The 23,814-nt window shown below is 36.5% G+C and overlaps 1 protein-coding gene across 3 annotated transcripts in view; it reads left to right on the top strand.

The window, feature by feature from the left end:
* LOC105200605 (probable G-protein coupled receptor 158) overlaps nt 1–22,456 on the top strand; it is a 167,021-nt gene extending 144,565 nt beyond the window's left edge. For all 3 annotated transcript variants that reach the window (XM_026139420.2, XM_026139417.2, XM_026139418.2), the window contains exons 7-14: nt 1,439–1,507; nt 10,849–10,958; nt 13,580–13,794; nt 15,456–15,594; nt 16,403–16,508; nt 18,874–19,041; nt 19,524–19,755; nt 20,360–22,456. In XM_026139420.2, coding sequence (XP_025995205.2) covers nt 1,439–1,507; nt 10,849–10,958; nt 13,580–13,794; nt 15,456–15,594; nt 16,403–16,508; nt 18,874–19,041; nt 19,524–19,755; nt 20,360–20,670 — 1,350 coding nt within the window. In that variant the 3' untranslated portion in view covers nt 20,671–22,456. The remainder of the gene's footprint in view (nt 1–1,438; nt 1,508–10,848; nt 10,959–13,579; nt 13,795–15,455; nt 15,595–16,402; nt 16,509–18,873; nt 19,042–19,523; nt 19,756–20,359) is intronic.
* The last annotated feature ends 1,358 nt before the right edge of the window (nt 22,457–23,814 follow it).

Below are 23,814 nucleotides of genomic sequence, written 5' to 3'. Positions count from 1 at the left end.
TTATTTCTTCAATTCTAATAAAAGGAACAATCAACAAAATTTCTTCAAATCAATGGAACTTTTCTCTGACCTTGTCGCAATGCACAAATTTCTTTGATTGAAACAAACATTTTTTGACTCGAAGAAACTTTTCTCTGGGTGTAGGTACTGCAAAATTACGCAATTACATGAGAGTGAAGAGTAAACGAAAAAGGAATTGAACAACTTTTATCAATAAGAGAATTGAACAACTTAAATCAATAAGAGAATTGTTCTCAAATTTTACACAGATATTCAAACGTAACAAAAGAACAATCTGTGAAACTTTTATATTTTTAGCAACGTTTTGAGATATTTACACATGCATCTTTAAGAGACACGAAGTACCGAAATTATTTGAACAAAAAGTCATTTTATCCGCACTTGCTGCCGTTTTATTTTTTCCGTTATTTACAACAATTTGCGAGAGATGTATTTTTGACAAAATTTTACGGCAGTGTTGATAAAAACAAACCAAATAAAATGTGAGTATTTTATTTACAAGTAGTAGTACAATAGAGGTTGTCTAGTCTCCCATTGAAAAATATTTCTATCAAGACTGCAAATACGATTGCTCTCTCTCTCTCTCTTTCTCTCTCTCTCTCTCTCTCTCTCTCCGATTACTTTTTTCTGGTTTTTAAACGAACACGCTGTAGTATTTGTTTAAACTGTGTAATTAGATCTCAATCTCTGTAAACAAACATATTTTGCTAAACGAAATAAACCGAAGTGAACAGCGAAATGCATGCCTAGATACCCATTCTATTCACCTGTGTATAACAAACACGCATATTTTGAATATAAACTTGGGGAGAACATAGCGTTGCGGCAGCTGGCAACACAAATAAAGCATTTGAATGGAGATGCTCTTAAACAACAGATAACACGGAGTACCATTGACAAATTTTCGTAGTGTCGAAAATAAATATGATCGGTTTCGCCTGCGGCAAAGCCCGACTTGCGCAAAGTAATTGGAAAAAGCGCAATTGTCCAATTTAAAGACACGTTCGTAAACCAGCAATAAGGCGAAACGAGTATCGGAGAACGTTTAAGGAGAGGTGAGTAAAAGCCCCGCGAGCTTTTCGGGATACTTTCGTATCCCGAAGAATCTTGGGAATTTACGAACCCGAGAAACGTAAAACTTCGACATCTCAAAAGTCGCCGTCTATAAAGTATAAAGTATCGCGGTAGATCGAGGTCAGTTTTTGACAGATGCGATTTCTGCCGGTACTCGCGTCGGCATCGGAAAAACGGGAATGGCAGGAGGTGGAGGAGGAGAGAAACGCAATCTTCCGCCCGCTGCTCCCGCCGCGATTCTGATTTTATTTACGCGTGTTTCCGCAAGCCCGCGCGCGCGCGCGCGCGCGCGAGTTCACAAACCAGCGGCGCGTGAATGAACGAGCGAAATGATTTGTTGCAGGTGGTGCGAGCGGCCAGCCCGGTTTTGTTGCGCGTGATTGTCCTGGGCGCCTTCTTCATATACTGCACGGTAAGTAGGGACGGCCTCGCGCGCGTCACGTCGCATTGCCCAGCGTCATCTTCGTCGCCTCGCCTAGCCTCGCCTAGCGCGTCTCGCATTTTCCCGGAGCGTTTCATATTCATGAGGGTCGTAGCGTCGGCGTCCGATAACAAAGCCTCCTCACGCGCGCAGAAGCCGCCGCCTCTGTGTCCCTCTCTCACTCTCTGCCGCAGCATCCCGTCGCGTTGTAACCGCATCTGTCGCGGCGGCGGCGGCGGCGGCGGCGGCGGCGACTGCATCGCCCTAATGTATGCACGCGCGCTCCCCCCTATGCGCCAATTATGATAACGCATAATTCGCAGTATCACCACACGCATCGCTCTCGCGAACACCGTGTATATTCACTGGCTATTAATGGCCTTCGCGCTTTACTAATTAAAGCGGAAACGTGCCGAATGTGTCGTCTATGACGACGAAGGGCCCGTGTCCCGATATGCCGTCGGCTGTGAATTCCCGAGAGAAATCGTAATCCGTCGACTGTAATTATGACTTCTCTTCGCGATCTGTTAACTTTCAAAACACCACCGGAGTTATGAGGCGCAGTCACTTTAGCTGCGTGTTAAATTGGAGATCTTTGCAATTAAGTCGTTAATCAGATTTCTCTCGAGAGTTCTCGCAGCGATTCGACGCGCGACGCGCTTCCGCGAGTTCCGCGAGTTCCGCGAGTCCCGCGAATGCCAAAAGCGTATGCTACGCTCGTTGTTATTTAGAGTAAGGTTACCGAAATCGCACCACTTTTGACATAAAGAAATTACGAGGAATAATTTGCATTTTCTTACGTCGTAATAAAGCACAACGTTTCTCCTTTCATATTTTTTTTTCAGAATTTTATGTATCGTCATCAATTTTTAAATGACGATTTTTGAGGAGCCTTCAAATAGCGCGATTTAGGCAACTGGTCTCCTAAATCGCACCACAAGTTAATATTACTCTTCCTGGAGCAAAGCGATACTTTTTCGGCTAGATTCTTTCTTCTCGAGCAAAATCGTATTAAATAAGCACGATTTTATTAATATTGGAGATAAATACCGTAAAGTAAATAATATTTTCCGTTTAGTGTTATCATTTTGATAACTTTTCAATAATATTGCAATAACATTGCTACATTGCGGTAATATTGTTATAATGTATGCTCTGTATGATTATTATATTTGATTTTATATATCTGTAAATTTGTACATTGATGCTAAAAGGGCCAATGTCCAAAAGTGCCAAATTCGAGTTATATATATTAATGAACTATAAATGAGAGCCACTATTGTTTCGATATACGCGAATTTGGCAATTTTGGATATTGGCCCTTTTATAGCACAAAGGTACAGATATATAATATAACCATGATCAAAGCAATGGTGTGATTTAGGAGACTAAAGCATTTTGTAAAACTTTATTTTATTTACAAATAAGAGAACGGAGTCATTTAAACTTTATTAATCTAATTTTAATAATATTATAATTATTACAAATTATCAAAATTTAAATTAATTGTCTTTTTTGCAAGCAATTGTCAAGATTTGCTACGAAATGTGTCGAAAAATAGCAGCGATTTTTCTATAAATATTAATAACAAAATTTCCATTGTTCTTAACGTGTTGAATTCAATGAAGGACGACGATAATGTCACGTAGTTTCCGATCTCACAAAGAATGTACAAGTACTGTGGTTGAATTTATACGCAATCCGGTGCGATATCGGCAACCTTGCCCTACGTTTATTACACCCGCGGATTATTATCAAATGAGGCGTGTGTGCGCTCCGGTAGAGCGCGACGAAAGTTCCTCCCTCCCTTCGCTCTGTCAAGCGCACATATCTCACGTAGTGGCATAAAATAATTCCGAACATCGTATTCTGGGCTTGTTCTGAGTTTTGACCCGTAGTGACAGCTGCAGTGACACGTATTCCGCGCACGTTCTTACGTGATATATCGGGTTGATAGCGGAATTTCTATCACATTTCGCAAACCTGCTTTATCGAATCCGGAACGGATCCCGTCGGCGAGAAGTCATTTGTATAAACGTAAACTCCCGGGGATCTCTCGCGTATGCACGATCTACCCTCCGCGCTCACCTTTCAACGCAGAACGACCCGGAGATATCCCCCGTTCAGTCCAAGTCATCGCGCGCGGAACCGTGCTAAATGCTTAATTAACGGCCCATGAGACGTTTAATTTACCTTGACAATTCCCACCACGTCGCGTTGTAAGTTATAAGCGCGGTTACATCATTACGCGGGATACCTCGTGCAAAAAAAAATTTAAAGCACTGGCTGCAGTTATATTGCGCTGAAGATCGCAATCGCGTTATTTCAAAAGCGGAAAAATCTAAATTGCAACGTACGTTGACGCAAATGAGTTTTTTTTTTTACATTCGTACCGCTATTCGTTCCGGAGATTTCTTTTTCCCGTGCAAAAAAAAATTTTCTTAGAGAAATGCGACGTTTTATTTAATATTTTTAAGAGAATTTTCAAGCAAAATTTTGAAAAGAACTTTTAAAGTGGGCAATAATTAAAATGCTTTTAGATTTCATTGCGGGAATTATTGTATTGTCATTTCGCATTATTAATTGTACGTATTACTGCATAAATTAATAATTCATTAATTACAATGCATCGAAAGATAACAAGTACCTTTATCGATCGCAAATGCGTATGTATAATATACATATATATACACATACGCGTATCGTTTCATTGCAAAACTGTTAAATGATAAACTTTAAACTGTAGTAATTAAATGGAAACTGGCACAGAGGTATTCGGTGTTCAAGGGAAGTGTTTGTGCAGGAAAGTAGTTATGTGACACTCACTTGCACCAAAGTTGTACACAGTACACAGGATTGTAGAATTTACTACGAAAGTTTAGCCAAAGTGACAACAAGTATATTCCCAGTGAATTCCATAGTCTCGTGTGGCATTCGAATCAACAAAAATCAAACCCAATGTTGACACATCCATCCTCCCGTAAAGGATAGAGGGACCTCCGTCCTCTCGCAAACTCTCGTAAAATACAACGCCAATGCTCTTTTCCTAGATAGAGGAGAGGAGAGGAGTGATGTTGTGACCATCCCATTTACATTTTATACATTAACTTTGTTAATAATTGACATTTTATATTAAAGCTTTAATGATCATATTCATCAAAGTGTTGTTTAAAACTCATTTTGTACGATACATAATTTACGACAGAATTTTATTCATAATTTTATATCAGATCACGCATTATAAAATATTTGATTGTTTCTTTCATTGACGTAGTTAGATTATTCAAAAATATGACGTGGTTATTAAATACATGTAAATTTTTAATTATGAAAATATATCATGGAGAATTCTTTAAGGCTCCTTGAGTAGTCGGCCGAGAACTTTGCGTTGACGACGGTGGCGACGTAGTATCGCGGAAAGAATTAAAACTAATATAAGCGTGAAAAGTGACGTGTTGACGATGAAATTTTGTTTTGCACGGCATTTCGTTATTATGCTTTATTGTGAAAATGTAACTCGTCTCGTATTTACCAAATTCGTAAAAATGGGCCGCAAGTGAAGCTATCTTGGAATTTTATACGTAAAAGCGTATTTTTCACTCTTTTCAGCAGTTGTCCGTGTGTTTTCTTGCCTAAGTAGGCTTCACTTGACATACCTTTTACGACTATTTACTGACTGTTAAGAAAGAAAAAGAGAGAGAAGAGGACCCATTTTACGAGCGTTTTAAAGCGGTCTCATTATTTTATTTTATCCGAATTCTTCTTATTTACAAATTACAGGCAAGAAACTTCAGCTCAACCATGTGTTTTCCTGTCTTAATAGGCTTTAATCCACATGCCTTTTACGACTATTTATTGACCGTCAAGAGAGAAAAGTTGAAGCCCATTTTTACAAGTGTTTTAAAGTGATCTCATTAATTTGTTTCATCAAATTCTCTTTATAATGGCACGCAATAAATTTACGTGCAATTTCTCGCTTACGACGTCACGATTTCAATATGTCTGTGGTGATTACTCAGGAGTCTTAATCACGTCACTTTCAATAATATCCACAATTATAGCAATATCCGCTCCAAAGCCGTGTGTCCACGATGCTAGAAATCAGTCCGAGATTTCGGACAAAGAGAGAACTGATCAATCATGTTTGGACGTTTCGACCAACTGATTAATGCGATTGGTCAATAATTCCCTTTGTATCCGAGATCTCGGACTGATTTCTAGCATCGTGGACACAAGACTGTGGAAATGAACTTCGCAAATGTCAAAGAAATATTTAACATGCTACATAACGAACTTTATCGAACATATCAAATACCTATAACATATCAAGATTTTTTTTAAGATTAAATAAGAATCAATTTAAAGATTTATTTAAGTAATATTTTAGTTAGAAAAGAATCTTTTCTAATGATTAGACGCAAGCATGTTTATTTTTGTAATTGATAGATTTTACTACCTATAAGCAAGGATATTTTTTACGTTCAGTTAATAAGTAACTTGCTTTCGGGATCAAGACATTATCACGTAGATGATCAGATACGAGAGTAGGTTAAGTTATAGTTCATGTCATTTATAATTCACAGGTGTTTTATACATTGTGCATATTTCATGCGTCTTGCTCGCATGTTTTCTGTATCAAATTATAAATAGAATTCTATTTTGAATATTATTTATAAAAATTAGTGACATAGCAGTGAGTCGAAGAGGAACAGGAGTAATATGGCCTACAAAAATAAATTTAAAAAATTAGTTTTGTTAAAAAAAATACAATATTATTTACAAAATTATATATTTAATCAGTTTTTCATTACTAGTAAATAACCTATATAGCACAAAACGTTGAAAGAATATTGTTAAGATACTGTATTGTTATGAATGCGTGTTGAATGCGAATATTTTTTTAATGTTGAATCTATATTTATTTTTCTACGTTGATTATTAATATTGTTACAACGTTAAAATGCCATTGAACTAATTATTGTCGATATCTTTTCCGAAAAAAATGAATGAAAATGAAGTTATAGAAATAGAATTGAATTTTATAAAAATATACATGTAATAAATAATATAATAGAAATACAAAAAATTTATAACTTTTAATAAAAAGTAATATACAAATTTATTTTGTTAATAAAGGCAAATTTAATTACATAAAATAATTCGCAATTTTGTATAAATTTTAAGATTAAAATTACTTGTATACTGTTACAGAATGAATAAAGTAAATGTATAAAGTTTCTAAATTGTCCGAAAATGAATCTAATTTTAAAAAATAATATTGAATTTTCATTATTTGAAGTTTGTCATCAAAATCCTTTTGACATGTACTTTCATCTACATATATAAAGAGTACATTTCAGGAAAGCAAAAGAATTAATTTTATAATAATAACAATTTATATTATTTTTTAAATTTAAGTTATTTTAATAACTTATAAACTAATTTTACACATTAAATTTTATTTAATTTTTTGAAAATAAATAAATCTATAAAATCATTATTTATGCATTGAATAAATGTAGAATCATTGTTGAATCGCAATGTCTATAAGGCATAGATTCAACGATTGAACGTTTCTGTGACGTCTTTCAATGTTGAATCTACATTTCGCGATGTTGCTGCAACATTCACAGCCTGGCAATTCAATGTTGCTGAGATGTTGATTCAACATTAGTGTGCTGTATGGGAAATCTACTAACTGTGCTTTCATTTCTATAAGTATTATCAGCTTTCGTCCTAACTTTATATTTCACACATCCTTCTGATGGCAAGTCTTTCGCGATCAATCTCCGAAAACTTCTGGCAACTTCAAACGAATTTGCTGCTCTCCTACAACTTAATTCTTATGCTCTTACACAATCGCAAAAGTCATGCACCATTTCTCGTTACTTAACAACGAAGGTAATACAAGTGGCCGTAATACCTATACATATAGTCCATAATACCACATTCTCCTCTATATATAAATATATAAGATACTTAAGCACACACAGATGGTCTCGCACGGCGGATCCGCGCGACCATCGAGCCACAGACGCTATGTGTGTAAGCGTTGGCAACGTGACCTCTCCGTCAGAATGGCGACGTGATTTTTCTCCCGCTGGAGTAATGGCACGGCCGTGAAGGGGTTAGTATCAAGGTGCGGCAGACATTTCGAGTGCTCCAACCGGGGGAGCTCGTCGCTCGCTCGGGATGGAAACGTGCCTACGTAATGTTTGCTCTTACGAGGTACGAACTCCCGGATGGCTTCGCTTAAACTCAAAGTACTATTCTTAATGGGACGTCATTTGCTCGCTTGTGGGGGATACCGCCTTCCGTTTCTCACTAAACTTCGGCATTATATCTCGTCGAGCGAGAACCGACGGTGTAAATCGCGCGATACAGCCCGAAAAGTCAGCGAAACCACCATCGAATTTTGTGGCGCGTGCGAGCCCGCCCGTAAATCCTCCTCGTTCCCACCCTCGTCGCAGAGCCTTATTAAGACAGAGCTCTGTTTCGTAACTTTACAATATTTCCGAGAGTTCGGACTTAATTTTCGAGCACAAAAGGAAAAATTGCGGCAGTTTCTCTAAAAGATGGAAATTTATTACATTTTTTGTTACACGCATATCTCTCCCTTTTTTTTAATTTTTTTATTACGTAGACGCATTTTTTAATAATGCGCGAATAATGCGCATTGCTAAATACCAAAAACGTATATATTAATGCAAAACCTTCCCCGCAAGCGCTCCGTTATTATTAATAGATTTCTTTTTCTCCATTTCTTTAATAATGTCTCTCCACTACGTTTTCCTATTTTTCTCTGTGAAAATCATTAGTCTCCGAGAATTTAGTCTCCGAGAATTCTAACATGTCTATGAATCCGTGCTGGAGTCCGAAGTTTATATGATGTCAGAGCGTCGTGTTACACAAAAGAAAAATCGCTCCAAAGTGCTCGTTCAGCGAGAATTCTGTTTTCTTTTTTCGGTCTGTATTATTTCCCCCGTATGCTTTTCATAGCGCATTTTCCGATATTATTCGGATATTATTTCTACGACAATTTTTTTGTAGTATTGATAACAACAGATCTTCTTATAAATGTCTCGAAATAATTTTAGTTAGATGGAGTAACGGAAGAATGGAAAGCTATTTTCTCATTTTTATTTCTTATTTATTATCTCAAAGGAATGTATAGTGGAGAATTAATTGGATAAGTTGGACTTATTTGCAATTTCTGTTCTCTATAAGCCGCAAATAAATTTTCAATCGTAAAACTGAAAGTACCGTTGGAAAGATAATTTAATTCTCTTTATTTTTGTTTTATACTATTTTGACGCATCTCTCTCTCTCTCTCTCTCTCTCTCTCTCTATATATATATATATATATATATATATATATATATATACATACATATATATATATTTGTACACACAGGGTGTCTATAAAGTTTCTTTTTACTTTTATATTTTGAAAATGGTTCAAAATGATGAAAAATTACGAAATACGTGTTCGATCACTTCGAGAAAATTAAGGAAGTTGTTACTCGCCAATGAGGTGCCCTAGGGAACTCCAATTCAAAAATTTCCAATATAATTCTATATATCGTTTGAGAAAACATAAAAAATTTTTTTGTTCAAAGCGAACATTAAATTGATTTATTCGGGAATAATTTGAGATCAAAGTTCGGAAAAAGTCAATTTTCAAGAAACTCGTAACTTCTAAACGAAAAATTTTAAAAAAAAGAAAAACATTTGAAGTGTGAAAATGTTTATCTTTTTAAATTGTTTCCATTGTATAAGACCGCGCAGAGCCGCACGTAACGCAAATGGTGCGAAAAAGAAAAGTTTTTAGAGCGTTGAACGTAACAAGATAAGCAAGAAATAAAAATTTGAAACGCATTGATAATAATTCAACGAGCAGGTAGTGCAAAAACTGCAAATTGTAAGATATAAATTGAAACACTGCTACGCTGAGAGAAATATTTGATGAGATAGATCCAAATGTTTAGTTAAATAGCGATCAAATGAATTTTATAGTTATAATTACTAAATTTATACGTATAGTTGTTTTAGACAAACAATCTGTAGCCTTAACCAAACACTTGGTTTTATAACTTGTGATTAAATAGTTCATTAAATGCAACTAAGTTTTTGGTATCAGTAACTACAAAATTCATTTCATCACTGTTTAACTAAACATTTGGTTACTATTTCTCTCACAATCAGTGTACACCAGCTTTGTTAATGTTACCTTATTCGGTCTTCTATCTATGATACGTCGCACCGTTTTACGCAATCAAACACATATGTTAAATATTTTTTCAGGATTTCCCAAAAGGAAATAAATGTTTTTTTGAAAATCGGTCCAGTTTGAATTTTGACCCTAAACATTGTAACTCTCTAATGGATCGATGTATCAATCTCTGCTTTGAACTAAAAATCTATTTTCATGCCCATTCAAGCGTTACACATTGCCCGTTCAAACGTTACATATTACAATATTATTGGAAATTTCATTTTTAAGTTGAAGTCCAGCGAGAAATAATAATGGAATCGATGTCGAATCGACACAGATTCGACGTCGATTCGAAATTATTAAACTGATATTATTTCGATGTCTACTCGACTTCGATTCGATAAATCATTTCGCGCTAGGTAGGGTATCCCTTGTGGGGAGGCAACCCTTTCCCTGATTCCCTTTCGAGCTCCTCGAAATGATCGAACACGTGTTTCGGGATTTTTTTATAATTTTGAACCATTTTCAACATAAGAAGTGTACAGACTTTACAGAAACCCTATGACGCATTAGCGTTAAAAATAATTCCAAGCACACGCTCATGCATTAAAGTATATTATTATAAATAAACACATGCGATGATATTTGAATAGATATGTTTATGTTTTGCCTCTCTGTCGTAATACCCAGGCGATATCGTAATACCAATACGATCATAATGTATCATATTCGTATTTGCTATGTTAAACATAAATTATTTAGATATTAGTTAATGATAAATCGTTTCATCGCTGTATACATCTATCCTATATCCTCTATGCACACATAAATAATGAATGCGGCGATTCAATGAGTGTCGTCGTCACAATTTCAAAGGCGTGCAGCTAAAGTGCTTTAAATATTACATTCTAATTACATAATTACATATTCCAGGCAGAGGCGATGTTATAACGAGGCAATTTATCGAAATAACGTTGTTAAAATTTACTCGATTAATAGAAATGGGATGAATGCCCTAGGGGGCGGATGGATAGATGTGCTCCTGCGCGACGCACGCACATAATCGTCGGAAATTGCTCGCGCATCGCTTTGCAGAATATGTGATTGCTTGTTGCAGACCATAGTTATGTATCCCAGGCCAAACATCATCACGTGCACTGTACGAGTATGGCTACGAGAAATAGGCTTTTCTCTCACATACGGGGCACTCATGCTCAAAACGTGGCGGTAAGTGTGCTTCATTAGTCGATAACATTATATTATATTATTTTGATCATTTCGTGATCATTTATCCTATTATGTCTCGCCGTAGTGAGAACCATTTATTCTCTATTCGTCAAACTTTTTGCGAATAATAATTATATATTTTTCAAATCTCATAGAGTAAAATGTCAATCCAAAAGAATAAAAAATATGCAACTTTTTTATTTGCTATTCTACAAGATTTAAAAGGTATATTTAACCTTAGAGTACTGTTATGTGAATAAATTATCGTAAGTACTAATTCAAATTTAATATAGTTTTTTATTAAAATTATGTTTTATTATTAAAATTATGTTTAAAATAATGTTTAATAAGATATTGTTACATTAACCTTTAAGTAGATAGGTAATTAAAAGTTTTGTAAGTAAGTGGAATGCTGACAGCACCCCACCTACTTACTAAGAAACATTATTATTGTTATACTTTTTTATTAATATATCATTAGGTTGTTACATAAGTTTGTTCGGTTTTTTTATATTTTTTTAATAAAAAATATGTTACAATAATGTTACGTAACTACCCGAAAATTGTTATATTTAAATTTTTATTAATTAACTCTTAGGAGATAGAGTAAGTATAAAAGGAAAACTATAAAACTTGTAGACAATACTTTTTTTTATTTTTTTTTCTAGAACGAGGTTTCTAATTTCTCCATTTTAGTTTTTACTATTGTTTATTATTAAAATATGTAACTCGGACAAAAAAATGTTTGAATATAAATAAATTGATACTAAATAACGTTTTACAATAAAATTCGTATGAAATTTTTATCATAACATACATAAAACATTGAGTGCAAAATAACATAAGTAAATAACATTACAAAATAATACAGAAAATACTAAAAATATAGAAAATTATTTTAAATTATAAATTATTTAAAAAATACTTTGAAGTTACAGATCACCTCTCTACTCGTATATCTCTTCGCGTGTGCAAAGGGTATTATGTGTATATGTGTGCGTGCATTTGTGTGCATTTTATAATTTATAAATTAACACACATAAAAGCGCGCGCGCATGTATATGTGTGTGTATGTGTGTGTGTGCGCGCGCGCGCGCGCGCGCGTGCGTGCGTGCGTGCGTGTGTGTGTGTGTGTGTGTGTGTGTGTGTGTGTGTGTGTGTGTGTGTGTGTGTGTGTGTGTGTGTGTGTGTGCATATATATATACTCACATACGCGTACGTGCATTTTATAAATTATCTATTACCAAAAGAAGTAATTGCAACAACTGAGAAAATATCGTGTTAAATTTACGCCAAATTGCAATTTTAATTTTACATTGTACATAGCAGTAATATGTTATTTTGCATAAGAAAGATAAAAAAAAATAATATAATATAAATAATGTGTCAGAGAGCTGCTTAAAATTGAATCAAATCATTAATGGTTAGGTGGGGTGCCGATAGTACTTCAGCACGTGTGACGCTCTGCTATTGTTTATTGTTTTAACCTAAATAAACTACTAATGATTAGTTTATTGTTTCAACCTAAATAAACTACTAATAATTAGATCACGATCACTTGACCTCAGTAGGTCAAGTGATCGTGATCAATAATAGGAAAGTAATGAGTCTATGAATTTTATTGTCAACCTAAAAGTATGAAATATTTAAGAAAATTACGCTATGAACATCTCACCTACCTACTTAAAGATTAAAATAATGTTAATTCAATTTTATTTCAATCTATAAAATAAAAAAAAACGTTAAAAAATTTTTTTAATATAAAAAAGAGTTCTTAATTATGTGGGTAAATTTTCAGAGTAGTAGTAACGTCGAAAAAATGTAAGTAGTACTCTAAGGTTAATTAATCTGTCATATAATTTATCTATCTCGACGTGTTCTTATTATATTTCTTTTTCAACGAAAACTCGAATGTTTTTCCTTGCGTTTTTATAATGCTGAACTCACAACTTTAATTCCCGGGCGAAAATATAGCGTAAAGCAAATATAAATCATAGATTGAGAGCGTATGGAGTGATGAAAGCATAATCGAACTTTTTAAAAAGAGTAGATTGGAACATCGGGACGCGAGGAAGCTCGTGATTCTTACATAACGCTTGTATAATATAACGCTTGTATAACTCTTCAAGAGGTTTCCTGTTTTCGCCAGGGTTTGATTACACAAAATATATATTTCCATTATTTTAATCGACTTTGAGTGACTTCTTTAATTGAGCTGTTGAAATGCAAACTCTTACAAAAATTACTCACAGCAACCGATATCAGTGTAGCTTTTTACAATTTTTATAATATTCTCTCACAGCGATTCTTCATGCGCGAGAAAATCCATTGGGGTTCATGCAATATTTATAACCAGATTGTTATCGTTGAAAAAAATAACGATGCTATTGACGTCGGGTATTACGCCTATAGAATATCAATTGATCTATTTCGACAAAATACTAGTTAATTCCCTCGATTTAGAACATTGAATCCGTAAATTCCCTCGTCGTGTCACGGTAGTCAATCGAAAAAAAAAGAAAAGAGAAAAAAACGCAAGAACCTTTCCAGACGAAAAAAAAGGGGAAAAAAAGGGAAAAAAAATAGAAAAATCCGATGAGAGGGTGACATTGTGCTCGCAGGATATCCGTGATCTTCCGAGTGAAATCGGCGAAGGCCGTGAAAATAACGGACGCGAGCCTGCTGAAGCGGCTCGGCATCATCGTCCTGACGTTCAGCGTGTTCCTGAGCATAAGGACACTGGTCGCACCGCCCGTCGTGATCGTCGCCCGGACCGCCGACGATCTCAAAGCGTATCTCTGCCGAACTGACTGGTGGGACCACAGCTTCACTACTCGTGAGTAGTACCGAGCGGACGGTGCGCGTTGCGCCACGTGCATAAAAAAAAAAGAGATATCGACTCGCTTAATCCTTCGCTGCACGCTCGGTGCCTTCGATACCGCGGACTTCTGTAATCGCAAGCTGTATCGTAAGCTCCAGTGAAATATGAGCGCACAGCAGAGCTGCCGTATATATATATATATATATATATATATATATATATATATATATATATATATATATATATGGTATACGGGAAGTAGGCGGCATTGGATTAACTTTGCTTTTATGGAATGATCGATCCCTCGCGTACACGTAAGAATGCGATCGAAAGTTAGAGAGTTTCTGATGAATTAAACTCCGGGCTCGCTTTTCACCTCAAGCGCGCCTTCAGCGCGCGCGCGTTCTCTCTCTCTCTCTCACCCCGGAAGTTTATTTATTGAAATATTTAATATAGAAAGTTGCGTGGAGAGTTACGCACGGGGAATGGATGGCGCTTAAAATAAATAATAATCCCCGTCCCAAATTTCCGCGACGGAGGAGTTCTCTGTTTAACGGGATGGCGGAGGAGAGGAGGGGAGACAAAAATCCGCGAAGCACCTCTGGTGCGACCGTACCGCGGCGTAAATGAGGCGTGAAAGTGGGCATCCGTCTCTCGGCGTATCCCTGGCTTCGCCATATCCATAAGTTCCTGTATTACACCTGGCAGGGCGCATTAGTTCGCATTACCCATCCACGCTGTCAGTTACGTGTGCCTCTGTCTACATCGTAAAATATTTACCGAGTCTCTATCACGACGCTTCTCACTCTCGCTCTCTCTCTCTCTCTATCTCTCCACCGCGTCGGAAAATTGCTCTTGGCGGTATATCAAATTAATTTACATTAAATTAGAGGCATTTAACGATCGTATCGTTGTGTGCATGCCCGCGCAGTTAGTACGGCATCACGAAGGATTAGAGCGTATTAGAGATGCGATACACATATATAATATGTAATGTGGAAAATTGCGCGCATGTGAACCATATTGATTTAGTAATGCTGCAGATGGCCGAACGCGATTTTAAATCAAGATGGATAGTGTGTAGCACGTAGCCGGCTTCGAGGAAGGGACCTCTCGCATTACAGTTAATTTGCATTCATCTGTCGTCAGGGAGCAACGCAAGCGGCATTACTTTTCTTACGGTATACGCGGCTATCAAAGAAACGCGGTTAATCCGTAAATCTGACGCAAACACGCCATATCTTCGATCGGCATTCTCACATAGTTTACAGAAACCTCTTAATTCCTCAAATCCTTCGGAATATTATACGTTTCGAGAGTGAGAGATTCAACCGTGGCGGAATGCATAATGTAAAAGTTATCTGATTGCGTTACCACACCCGGCGACGACGGTTCTCGAGTATTCTTCAAGCTTGTAATTGTTCCGATCGCCTGATCTCAACTGCCTATCGATCCCCACAGATTTGCAGAGTCGTAACTAGGACGCGAATTGGCATGCGAATTGGTTCGCTTCGACTTGTGCACACTCGTGTGCAAGCCGAGAAACGGAAATGGAAAATACTCCAGCCGCGCACGTAACGCAAGTAAGCGTGCTAGCTGCGACTCCGCGGGTCTTTGGGCAAAACATTAAGCCTGCTATTGAGACTAATGTGACTTGGAATTTCGCGTGATTTCAGTCGAGGTGATGTTCCTCGTGTGGGGCATCCGATTGTGCATCGTAGTAAGAAAGACTCCGTCGGAGTTTAATGAGAGCCGATTCATTTCAATGGCGATTTACAACGAATTTCTACTATCAGTCTTCCTCAACGTTTCAATGTAAGTTCGCGTTACACAAGACCCTCCCTTTTTTCCCACCATTCGTTATTCGGAATGACCGATTACAGCTCGTCCGGGAAGCTTCATTCGACGACGCGAGGCTTCGTCGCCTACGTAATTATTCGTAACACGAGATCGCTCCAATCGTTTTTCCGTGTGAACGATGAAAGAACTCTATCAAACGTCATATACCCTCTTCGAGTTTACGGTTTGCCGATGCGGTAATGGGGTCTTTTTATATTTAAATCTAATTAAATTCCTCGGAATTTTATTTTTCAAGAATTTAAACGGAATGCATAATGCAAGTCAATTTGGAGCGACCCTTATTTTAAATGTAAATACTGTGTCGACGGTCTTTCAACGTATCCTACCTTAACTGCAATTTAATGACAAGTTCCTTGACGAATTTATAATCAACTTTTTTTTTGCAACAGCTCTTGATATTGTGATTTACTGAATTTTTCTTTTTCCTTCTTTTTTCATACACACGGTTACACGCCGTGATAGATAGATTCTAAAGCCGTAACGTAATTTTGCTTTTGTTACTCGAGCGTTTCTCCCTTGTTAAATCTCCTATCTAATTTTTATCGAGAAAGGGGGTAGTTGCATCAAACACATCTGTCATTAAAGCCTGATGCAATCAAGAATGTGGGGCAGCCCAATTTAAGGATGCAATTTGAATTCTCGGGATGGGGAAACAAATAAAAATAACAAAAGATCTGGGACACAGTATAGCGGCCTGTTCTTACGTCACGATAGCACTTCGTGCGACTAACAGCTCTGAATAATTTCTTTCCCGTTGCTGCAGGTTGTTCCTGCAATCGCCGGCCAATCCGGATTTATTGTACATCATATTTTTCTGCCATACCCAGCTTACCGTCACATTGCTGCTCTGCCTGATATTCGGCAGTAAAGTAAGACAAAAATGTTATTTATAGGTTTACCGTATGACAATCATTATGTTTTACGAGCGCATACTGACGCACGAGTATCGTTGCTCCAATGCTATCGATTATTTCGTACCAAAATTTTTACAATTTTCAATTCTACGTAGCAAATTGTTTAAATATTATAGTTATATGCACTTAATAAGTCGCAAAGCAGTTAGAGCGTATTAGATTTTAATAGCGAGTACTTTGGCAAATTTGAAATAATTTTTCTTTTATTTATTTATTTATTTATTTTTTTTTTTGAGATTTGCAAAAGTCTCAATCATTAAATATTTAAAGACGGCACCGTCTCAGAAAAGATTTCTAGTAACAAGACTAAACATATTCTTGATGTACTTCATTTTATTGCAACCTTATGCAGTATAGAAATATTAAGACAAGACCTATAATTCTTATTTTCCTCCGTTTAGTAAGATTGATTTAACGTCTTGGGACAAGAGTAGTAGGAATAATAATAGTAATGGCAGCGGGTGAGACTATCAATCCTTATACGTCACCTAGATGTAAATAGCTGCTCTGTGACTCCCGTTAAAGATTACGAATTTGAAAATCCGCATATATGTATATATGGGATGCGTGGGTTTAAACTCGCAACCTATCACTTACTATCTCACACGGGGCCATACGACATCCCTGGGACAAGAGTAACACGTGTAAACTTAAATTTATATATTCTTACACATTCTGAATAAAAATTTGTTCGATGTTATAGCAAACACGATGATTAATCGCTACGCGGATCGGACGCTTGTCTCTCTCGTAAAAAAATTCGCTTGCGATGCATTATAATCAGGTTTGGAGAGTAACCGCATTGTAACCGTTGTCGTTACATTTTTTATCCCTTTTTTTTAACGTTACATTTTTTTTTACTTTTTTTAATCGTTGATTTTTTTTCCGTAACGGCAATAGTAACGAATTTAGTCGTTATATTTATTTCAGTTTTCTATTATATCTATTCAATAAATCTCGCACACTGAGAGAAAAGATTTTATTAATTCAGGAAATATCAGTAGCTGTAACAAATATTTGTAGGTGCGGCAACAACAAATGTAATTGACAAAATCTTTTCTCTCGGTGCATTGATCGCGCGTGATTGGATAGAGATATTCCGATACAATAATATCTTGGGCTGCATTCCTGTAGCCACTATCGGTATTGAATAATTTACATCGCATACCAAAGTATATCAGTACTGGCGGTGATTATTGGAATGCATTTTAATAATGACACTAATGTTTGAAAAAATGTTTAATCTAAATTCTTGCAAAAATGAATAATACACTATAAAATGAAGAAGTAGAAAAATTATTAAATAAGTTTAATATAAAGAAAAGCTCGTTCCATATACAGAATAGTTGGAGAGTTTCAAGTTTTAATATTTGTTATTACATTTGACATTGATTATCAGATAACATAATTTCAAAATCTAATGATTTACTATAGCATTATATAAAAAAATAACGAAAAAGTAACGACCCGTTAGTGTTCAAATAACGGTAATGATAGCACGTTATTTGTTCAAGATAACCCTGATTATAATTAACGCTTATACGGAAAAGAACTTTTGCCTAGATAAAGCAAATTCTTGTGGACCTTTACGCTTTGAGACGAGGTATTTTTTATTATGTACGAAGAAAATTCCCTTGTGGATCTTTGTAATATTTTATCTTGGAAATTCTTGAAATTTCTTTTTAAATCAAGAATGTTGTGAGATTCGCCACAAATTTTCATTGTCTAATTTGTCTAAGAAAATTAATAAGATAGCATCAAGATCCATCATTTTATTCTAGATTAAGAATTTTTTTCATTTAAGACTAAAATGTTCCCTTCTTATACAATAATAATTATGGTCTCTAGATCAATCTATTTTATGATACATAGAAATATAATAGCATCCAGAATAAACCCAGAAATCTTTTCTGTAGGTGCAATCGTGAAGATAGTTGTAAAATATTAATAAAAAAGTTGTTTTTATTTTTCGAGACATATTTTCGAGAGTAAACTTTATCTCTTTATTCGAAGTAATAAATTTGAGACTAGAACAATATTTGATTGAATGTAATTAATCCATAAATAGACCATTCTCTTCTTGTTCGAGACTTATTGGGAAAAGCAAAATAGGAGTTGCGGTATCGTATAAAGCTAAAATTCAATCGAGTGAGATTAAATCGCGCAATTTCCGCTTCGTTTTCTATTTGCGTCTCTCTCACTTCCTCTTTCTCTCTCTCTCTTTCTCTTTGTAAGATTACTGTAAAGTCCTCCTACTAGCTTGAATAGAAACCCCAGTGCTGTGTAAGTTTGGTTGTTACATACGTCGCATTTAACGAAGGCTTACGTGGTGTTCCGCGACGGAGGGAAGGAAGAGACGATCGGCAAACTTTGCGGCGCGACCGGCAAGTTCTTGGGGAAAAGCAGTCGTCCGCAGGGTACTAGTAACCAGACCAACTCGATATCGCTTCAGCAGGGTAATTTCGCCGAAGAAAGCGACTCTGTCACGGTAAGCACCTCGGTAAACCAGGGTAAACGAAATCGTCGGATACTCCGGTCTCTGCGGAGCGCACCGGAAGCTGTGTACTTCCTTCTTACCTAAATATAATCCGTTCCTGATCTACCCTCCTAGCGAATTTAGATTGTATTACTTGAATATTATCCTAATTCTGCTTACAACATAAAACTTCAAAGTTTTCACGAAGAGCCCTCAAAGTTTTAAGATCTTAATTCTTCAAACTCTTCCGTAAACTCTTTAAAACTTTAGAATTAATACCTTTAGAATTAATACCTTTAGGCTATTCCAATTTTAGAATCTTAGAACTTCAAAATGTTGGAATTTTTAAATTTTACGATACTTGAAATTTCCTAATGATGACATTGTAAAACCTATGTTGCTACGTGAAATTTACAAATGTTTGCACACTTTAGCATTTTAGACTATATATAGATAGAGATGCCAAGAGAGAAATGGCAACTCCTTCTTTCCAGGAGGAATTCCGCCGTTTGCTCAACCAGTTAGAGGTCCTGAAGGAGAAGAACATATTATTAGGAAATCAGGAGCTATCCAGGAAACTGGCAGCTATGCTGGACGCTTCGAATCGAGTTGAGGCTCAAGTATCGACTATTCAAGCCATTTCGACCAGCATCGTTCAATTGAATGATCTCAATAAATCGACGAAAGAAACTAATCTCGGAGTTTGTCAGGAGGAGGCTCGGGAAGGTAAGAGAGATGTACTCAATAAAAAAAAACATCTGGATTTTTCGTGAAAGGTCAGGGATTGCGAAACGCTGTAACCGTTTTTCAAGATTAGCACAGTCGGAAACAAAATCTCGTCAATAAATGTTGTGTATAGACCGAAAAAAACAAAAAAACATTTTATTTATATGCACACGTTCGGGGCTCGGAGCTGGGGAGCAGTGGAGTCGGAAATGAAATCAGAGGAATTTTTCCGGTTTAAAAATGGCACGAATTTAGAAATGATCGTAGCTCATGGGGACAAAGGATGAAATTAGAAAAAGTTGAAATTCTAACAAAAGCGATATATATGGCCCGCATATTTCATTTATATTTTAAAGTTGAAAATTAAGCGGGGGAGGGCAAGAACGTGGAAATTGTTTCTAATTCATCGGAACGGCGGAAAAAGGGAAATGGACGGCCTTATAAAACAAACTGCCCGGTAAAATTAAATTTACCGTGAAACCCGGAAGTCTAAACGAGACTTTTATTTATTTACTCTTTCCCTTTGTATCCGTTCGGAACGATCTATTAATTTTGCACCGCATTCCTTGGAACCCAGCCGGCAGATAATTCTATCTTTGTTTAGGAAACGGTTCTCGGGGCGAAAATCGATGTCGGGCGTGTATTGAGAAAAACGGGCTCGGGAGAAAGGATGTGCGGGATACGTCGAAGGATAATGAGACACCGGAGTCGAGGAAAATCGGGAAAGACATCGCCGTATCAACATCCTCGAAGCACGCTGTCGAGGACGTCGGCAGGGAAGTGTGTCACGGGAAGGATGGCAAGGAAGCCGATTTGAAGGACAAATCCAGGAGCAAATCCGGTCACGCTAGAACGCACGCCATAGTTATCAACCTCGATGACAAAAGCAGGTTCTCCGAGGAAGTTACCGTGTAATGCGTTATACTTAAGTGACAAATAAACGGTTAAAATAAACGCAGTTTTCCGACGTTTCTGTAATTGACGATCACGAGTGAAATGTTCTTCATCGTCCTCATTGGAAGTTACGATTATCGATCGCAGACTTTCGACAAAGAAAAGAAAAAAACGTTGACATTACCCGACAGCAATTAATTAATATGGAATTCTCCACGAAATAAAAATTAATGAAGAGATTTTTGCCCGTTATCATTATGACAATAATGATAATTCGTTCCATAAAAACACAATAAAAAAAATTCTCTAGTTCGTTCGAATTCATAAATTTATACCATGAATAATTTAAACCGACATCTTGAAAGAAGTTTTTCTGAATTAATAAGGTTGATTAATATCTCTCGATTGTCGAGCGTAATTAATAATTCCAATGACAGGTTGGACATTTTTAACGTCGAAGAATGTCTCCGAGGATCGATTGGAATGATTCGCTGAAACAATGATTGATCCGAATGAAAGTTAATTAAACGACCGTTTAGTCATCGTGAATAATAACTGTTCGCATGTTAACGAGAGAGAGTCGCGGCACATATCGATTTTTCATATTTCGGTGTATATCAAGTATCCGTGAAGTAACAAAAAAAAAATTATTAACTATTAGATTAATCACGTCGTTTGGCATTTTCGAGCGAGACCGATCGCGATTCTAGTGCGTCATTAATGAACCGTTCATTAACCCTTAGGGAGTAATCTACCCTTTCCAGCAACAAATCGATCTCAGGCCACGGGCTTTCCAAGATCAAAATGTGCTTCGTCAGCGTGTTCGCGGATCACGAGATAGCCTGCACCTGTAATTATATATTAATGTAAAAGCAAGTTGAAATGATAAGGCTCATTAACCCTTTCCAGCTCTCAGATACTACACGGTGTTATTAAAATTATAAGATCGTTTTAATTAAATTCCTAAAAAACGTGTTAAATATATGCATATATTTATGAATGTGTAACATAATATATCGTGTTATATAATTACAATATAATTATGTAGTGTAAAATAATACGAAATGTGCATTAAATTGTCACATGATGTTACATTATATTGTATTATATTTGTTAGCAATATTGTATTATATTACAATTAAAGATTATGACTAAAAGAAAAAAGGTATATACATATAAATAAATGTAAGTATAAATTTATTTAGGGAAACAAATTTGCGATGTAAAGATAATTTGGGCTTGAAAGGGTTAATAGAAACGATTTTTTATGCTAGCTTTTTTTTTGCTAACAACCTTATATGCCATGTGCAGATGTCGTGCAATGATTCGCTCAATAAATGTGCAAATATTTTAATTGTTATACATTTAAATAACAATTCGTGGAAGAACGCTTGGGAGCTGTATTTTATTATTCCTAAATGCTCAAGTCGTTTAAAGTTTGACGAATTGTTTGCTTCTTGAAATTTCAAGCTTTACTTGTCGAAGTTCTTCAATTTCGAAATCATCAATCTTCATTAATTTTTTAATGAATGTTTAATATCTCATTTATTACTTATTTCCTACGTATGAAAAATTCTTTATTAAACAACTATAAATATCTCGCTTCGTTTTTCTCCGATAACAATTTATATAAACAGTGTGGAAATACTTCATGTGCTTGTACATTGCTCACTTTGACGTGAATATTACTTTAATAATTACCATCGTTAACCGTGTAGCTTACTGTATAGTTTAAGTGAACGCGTTGTATTGTAAATAATAAAATGCATAATTAATCAATTAATAAAGACGAGATGAATGAAATTCAGGTCTGGAGAACGATTTTGCATTTCACAAAACAACAATCTTATGCTTCGAACGTAACCAACGCATCGCTAAGAGGTAAGTAAAGATATTTCCAAGATTGCGTAATTATTAACGTCAAATTTCTGGAAAGCTTATTTATCGAGAATAATATAATAATTAATATTTATTCCTGGAAGCCGGTTTCTTTCTCTCTCTCCTTCTCATTCCGTAATGATATTTGTGGGAAAATAGTTTTTTAATCCACTCAAAGCTTCTCCGAAATCCAGCTTATTAAGCTAACAGCTCGTTATACGAGACTGTGGTGGATCTCAGGATTAAGATTGAGGGTTAATCCTCTACGGCTGGTTTTTTGACGAAAGGACGATCGCGATTAAATCTGTTTCTCAACTCGTTAAATTAAGCGCCAGTTACTTAGAAAGAGTCGGGTTGGTAAAGATGTCTCAATCAGACAATCTCGCGCGAAAGACGCAAATTGAGGGAGAATCCAAGACGGATTTCTGCCGTTCGCTTAATGAAACTTGCAGCAGAGGTTTCCTCGAGAGCAGAGCACGGATTGTTACGTGAAGCAACGTCTTCGCACTTCATACATACTAATACGGCACGTATTCGAGACTCTCGACAATCCAATGTTCAACCGCTACTTTCTCCTTTATCATTCCGTCCCGCGCAGCCCCCGTCATTAGATCCATCTCCAATGAAGGATTCCGAGGTACCCTCGACTTGACTTGATCGCTTGCCAGCGCGAAAGAAGGGAAGAGGAAACGGCGCGGGCGAAAAGAAACTTCGTGAGAGGAAGGGGCTATTCCTTCCCTCCGTTACTTCCGGCAGAGCTACAGCCGATTACGCCAGGCTGGCTCCTCTGCCCACTCCGTCGTCGTCCGGACGGTGTTTTACGAACTGTCTCTATACAACGGATGTACCAATCCTGTCCCAATTGCCCCCCGCCCTCCTCTCCACCTCGATAAAAAAGAAGACGCTGGTACGTGCCCTGCACGATACGTCGGGATTACGGCAGCGACTACAACGACGAAAGCTCACTTGTAGTTCCGTATTGATTTTTATGTAAGAATACACGCCGATATCGTCAGCTCGTTGAATTATCGAGTACCCGGCGCGGAAGAAGAACCTCTTGAAGAACCGCTCGTTTCCGTGAGGCCTCTCTAAAAATGATTCAACCGACCAGAATTAGTCATTTGATTAGCCCTTTGCCGCGCGTGAAACGGAAGCGTCGACGAATGTTGCCTCTACCTATAAGTATATTGGTGTAGGAAGATGGATTAGAACGTTCGATTCGAGAATGTCGGTCGGATAGGCTTATAGCTCACAGCGAAGCAAAGTTTCGATGAGTTCAAGTTGAGT

Source organism: Solenopsis invicta, chromosome 11, assembly GCF_016802725.1.
Source record: "Solenopsis invicta isolate M01_SB chromosome 11, UNIL_Sinv_3.0, whole genome shotgun sequence".
In the NCBI taxonomy this organism is placed as follows: Eukaryota; Metazoa; Arthropoda; class Insecta; order Hymenoptera; family Formicidae; genus Solenopsis; species Solenopsis invicta.
The sequence above is the reverse complement of the archived record's forward strand: the minus strand, read 5'-3'. Positions and strand labels throughout refer to the sequence as shown.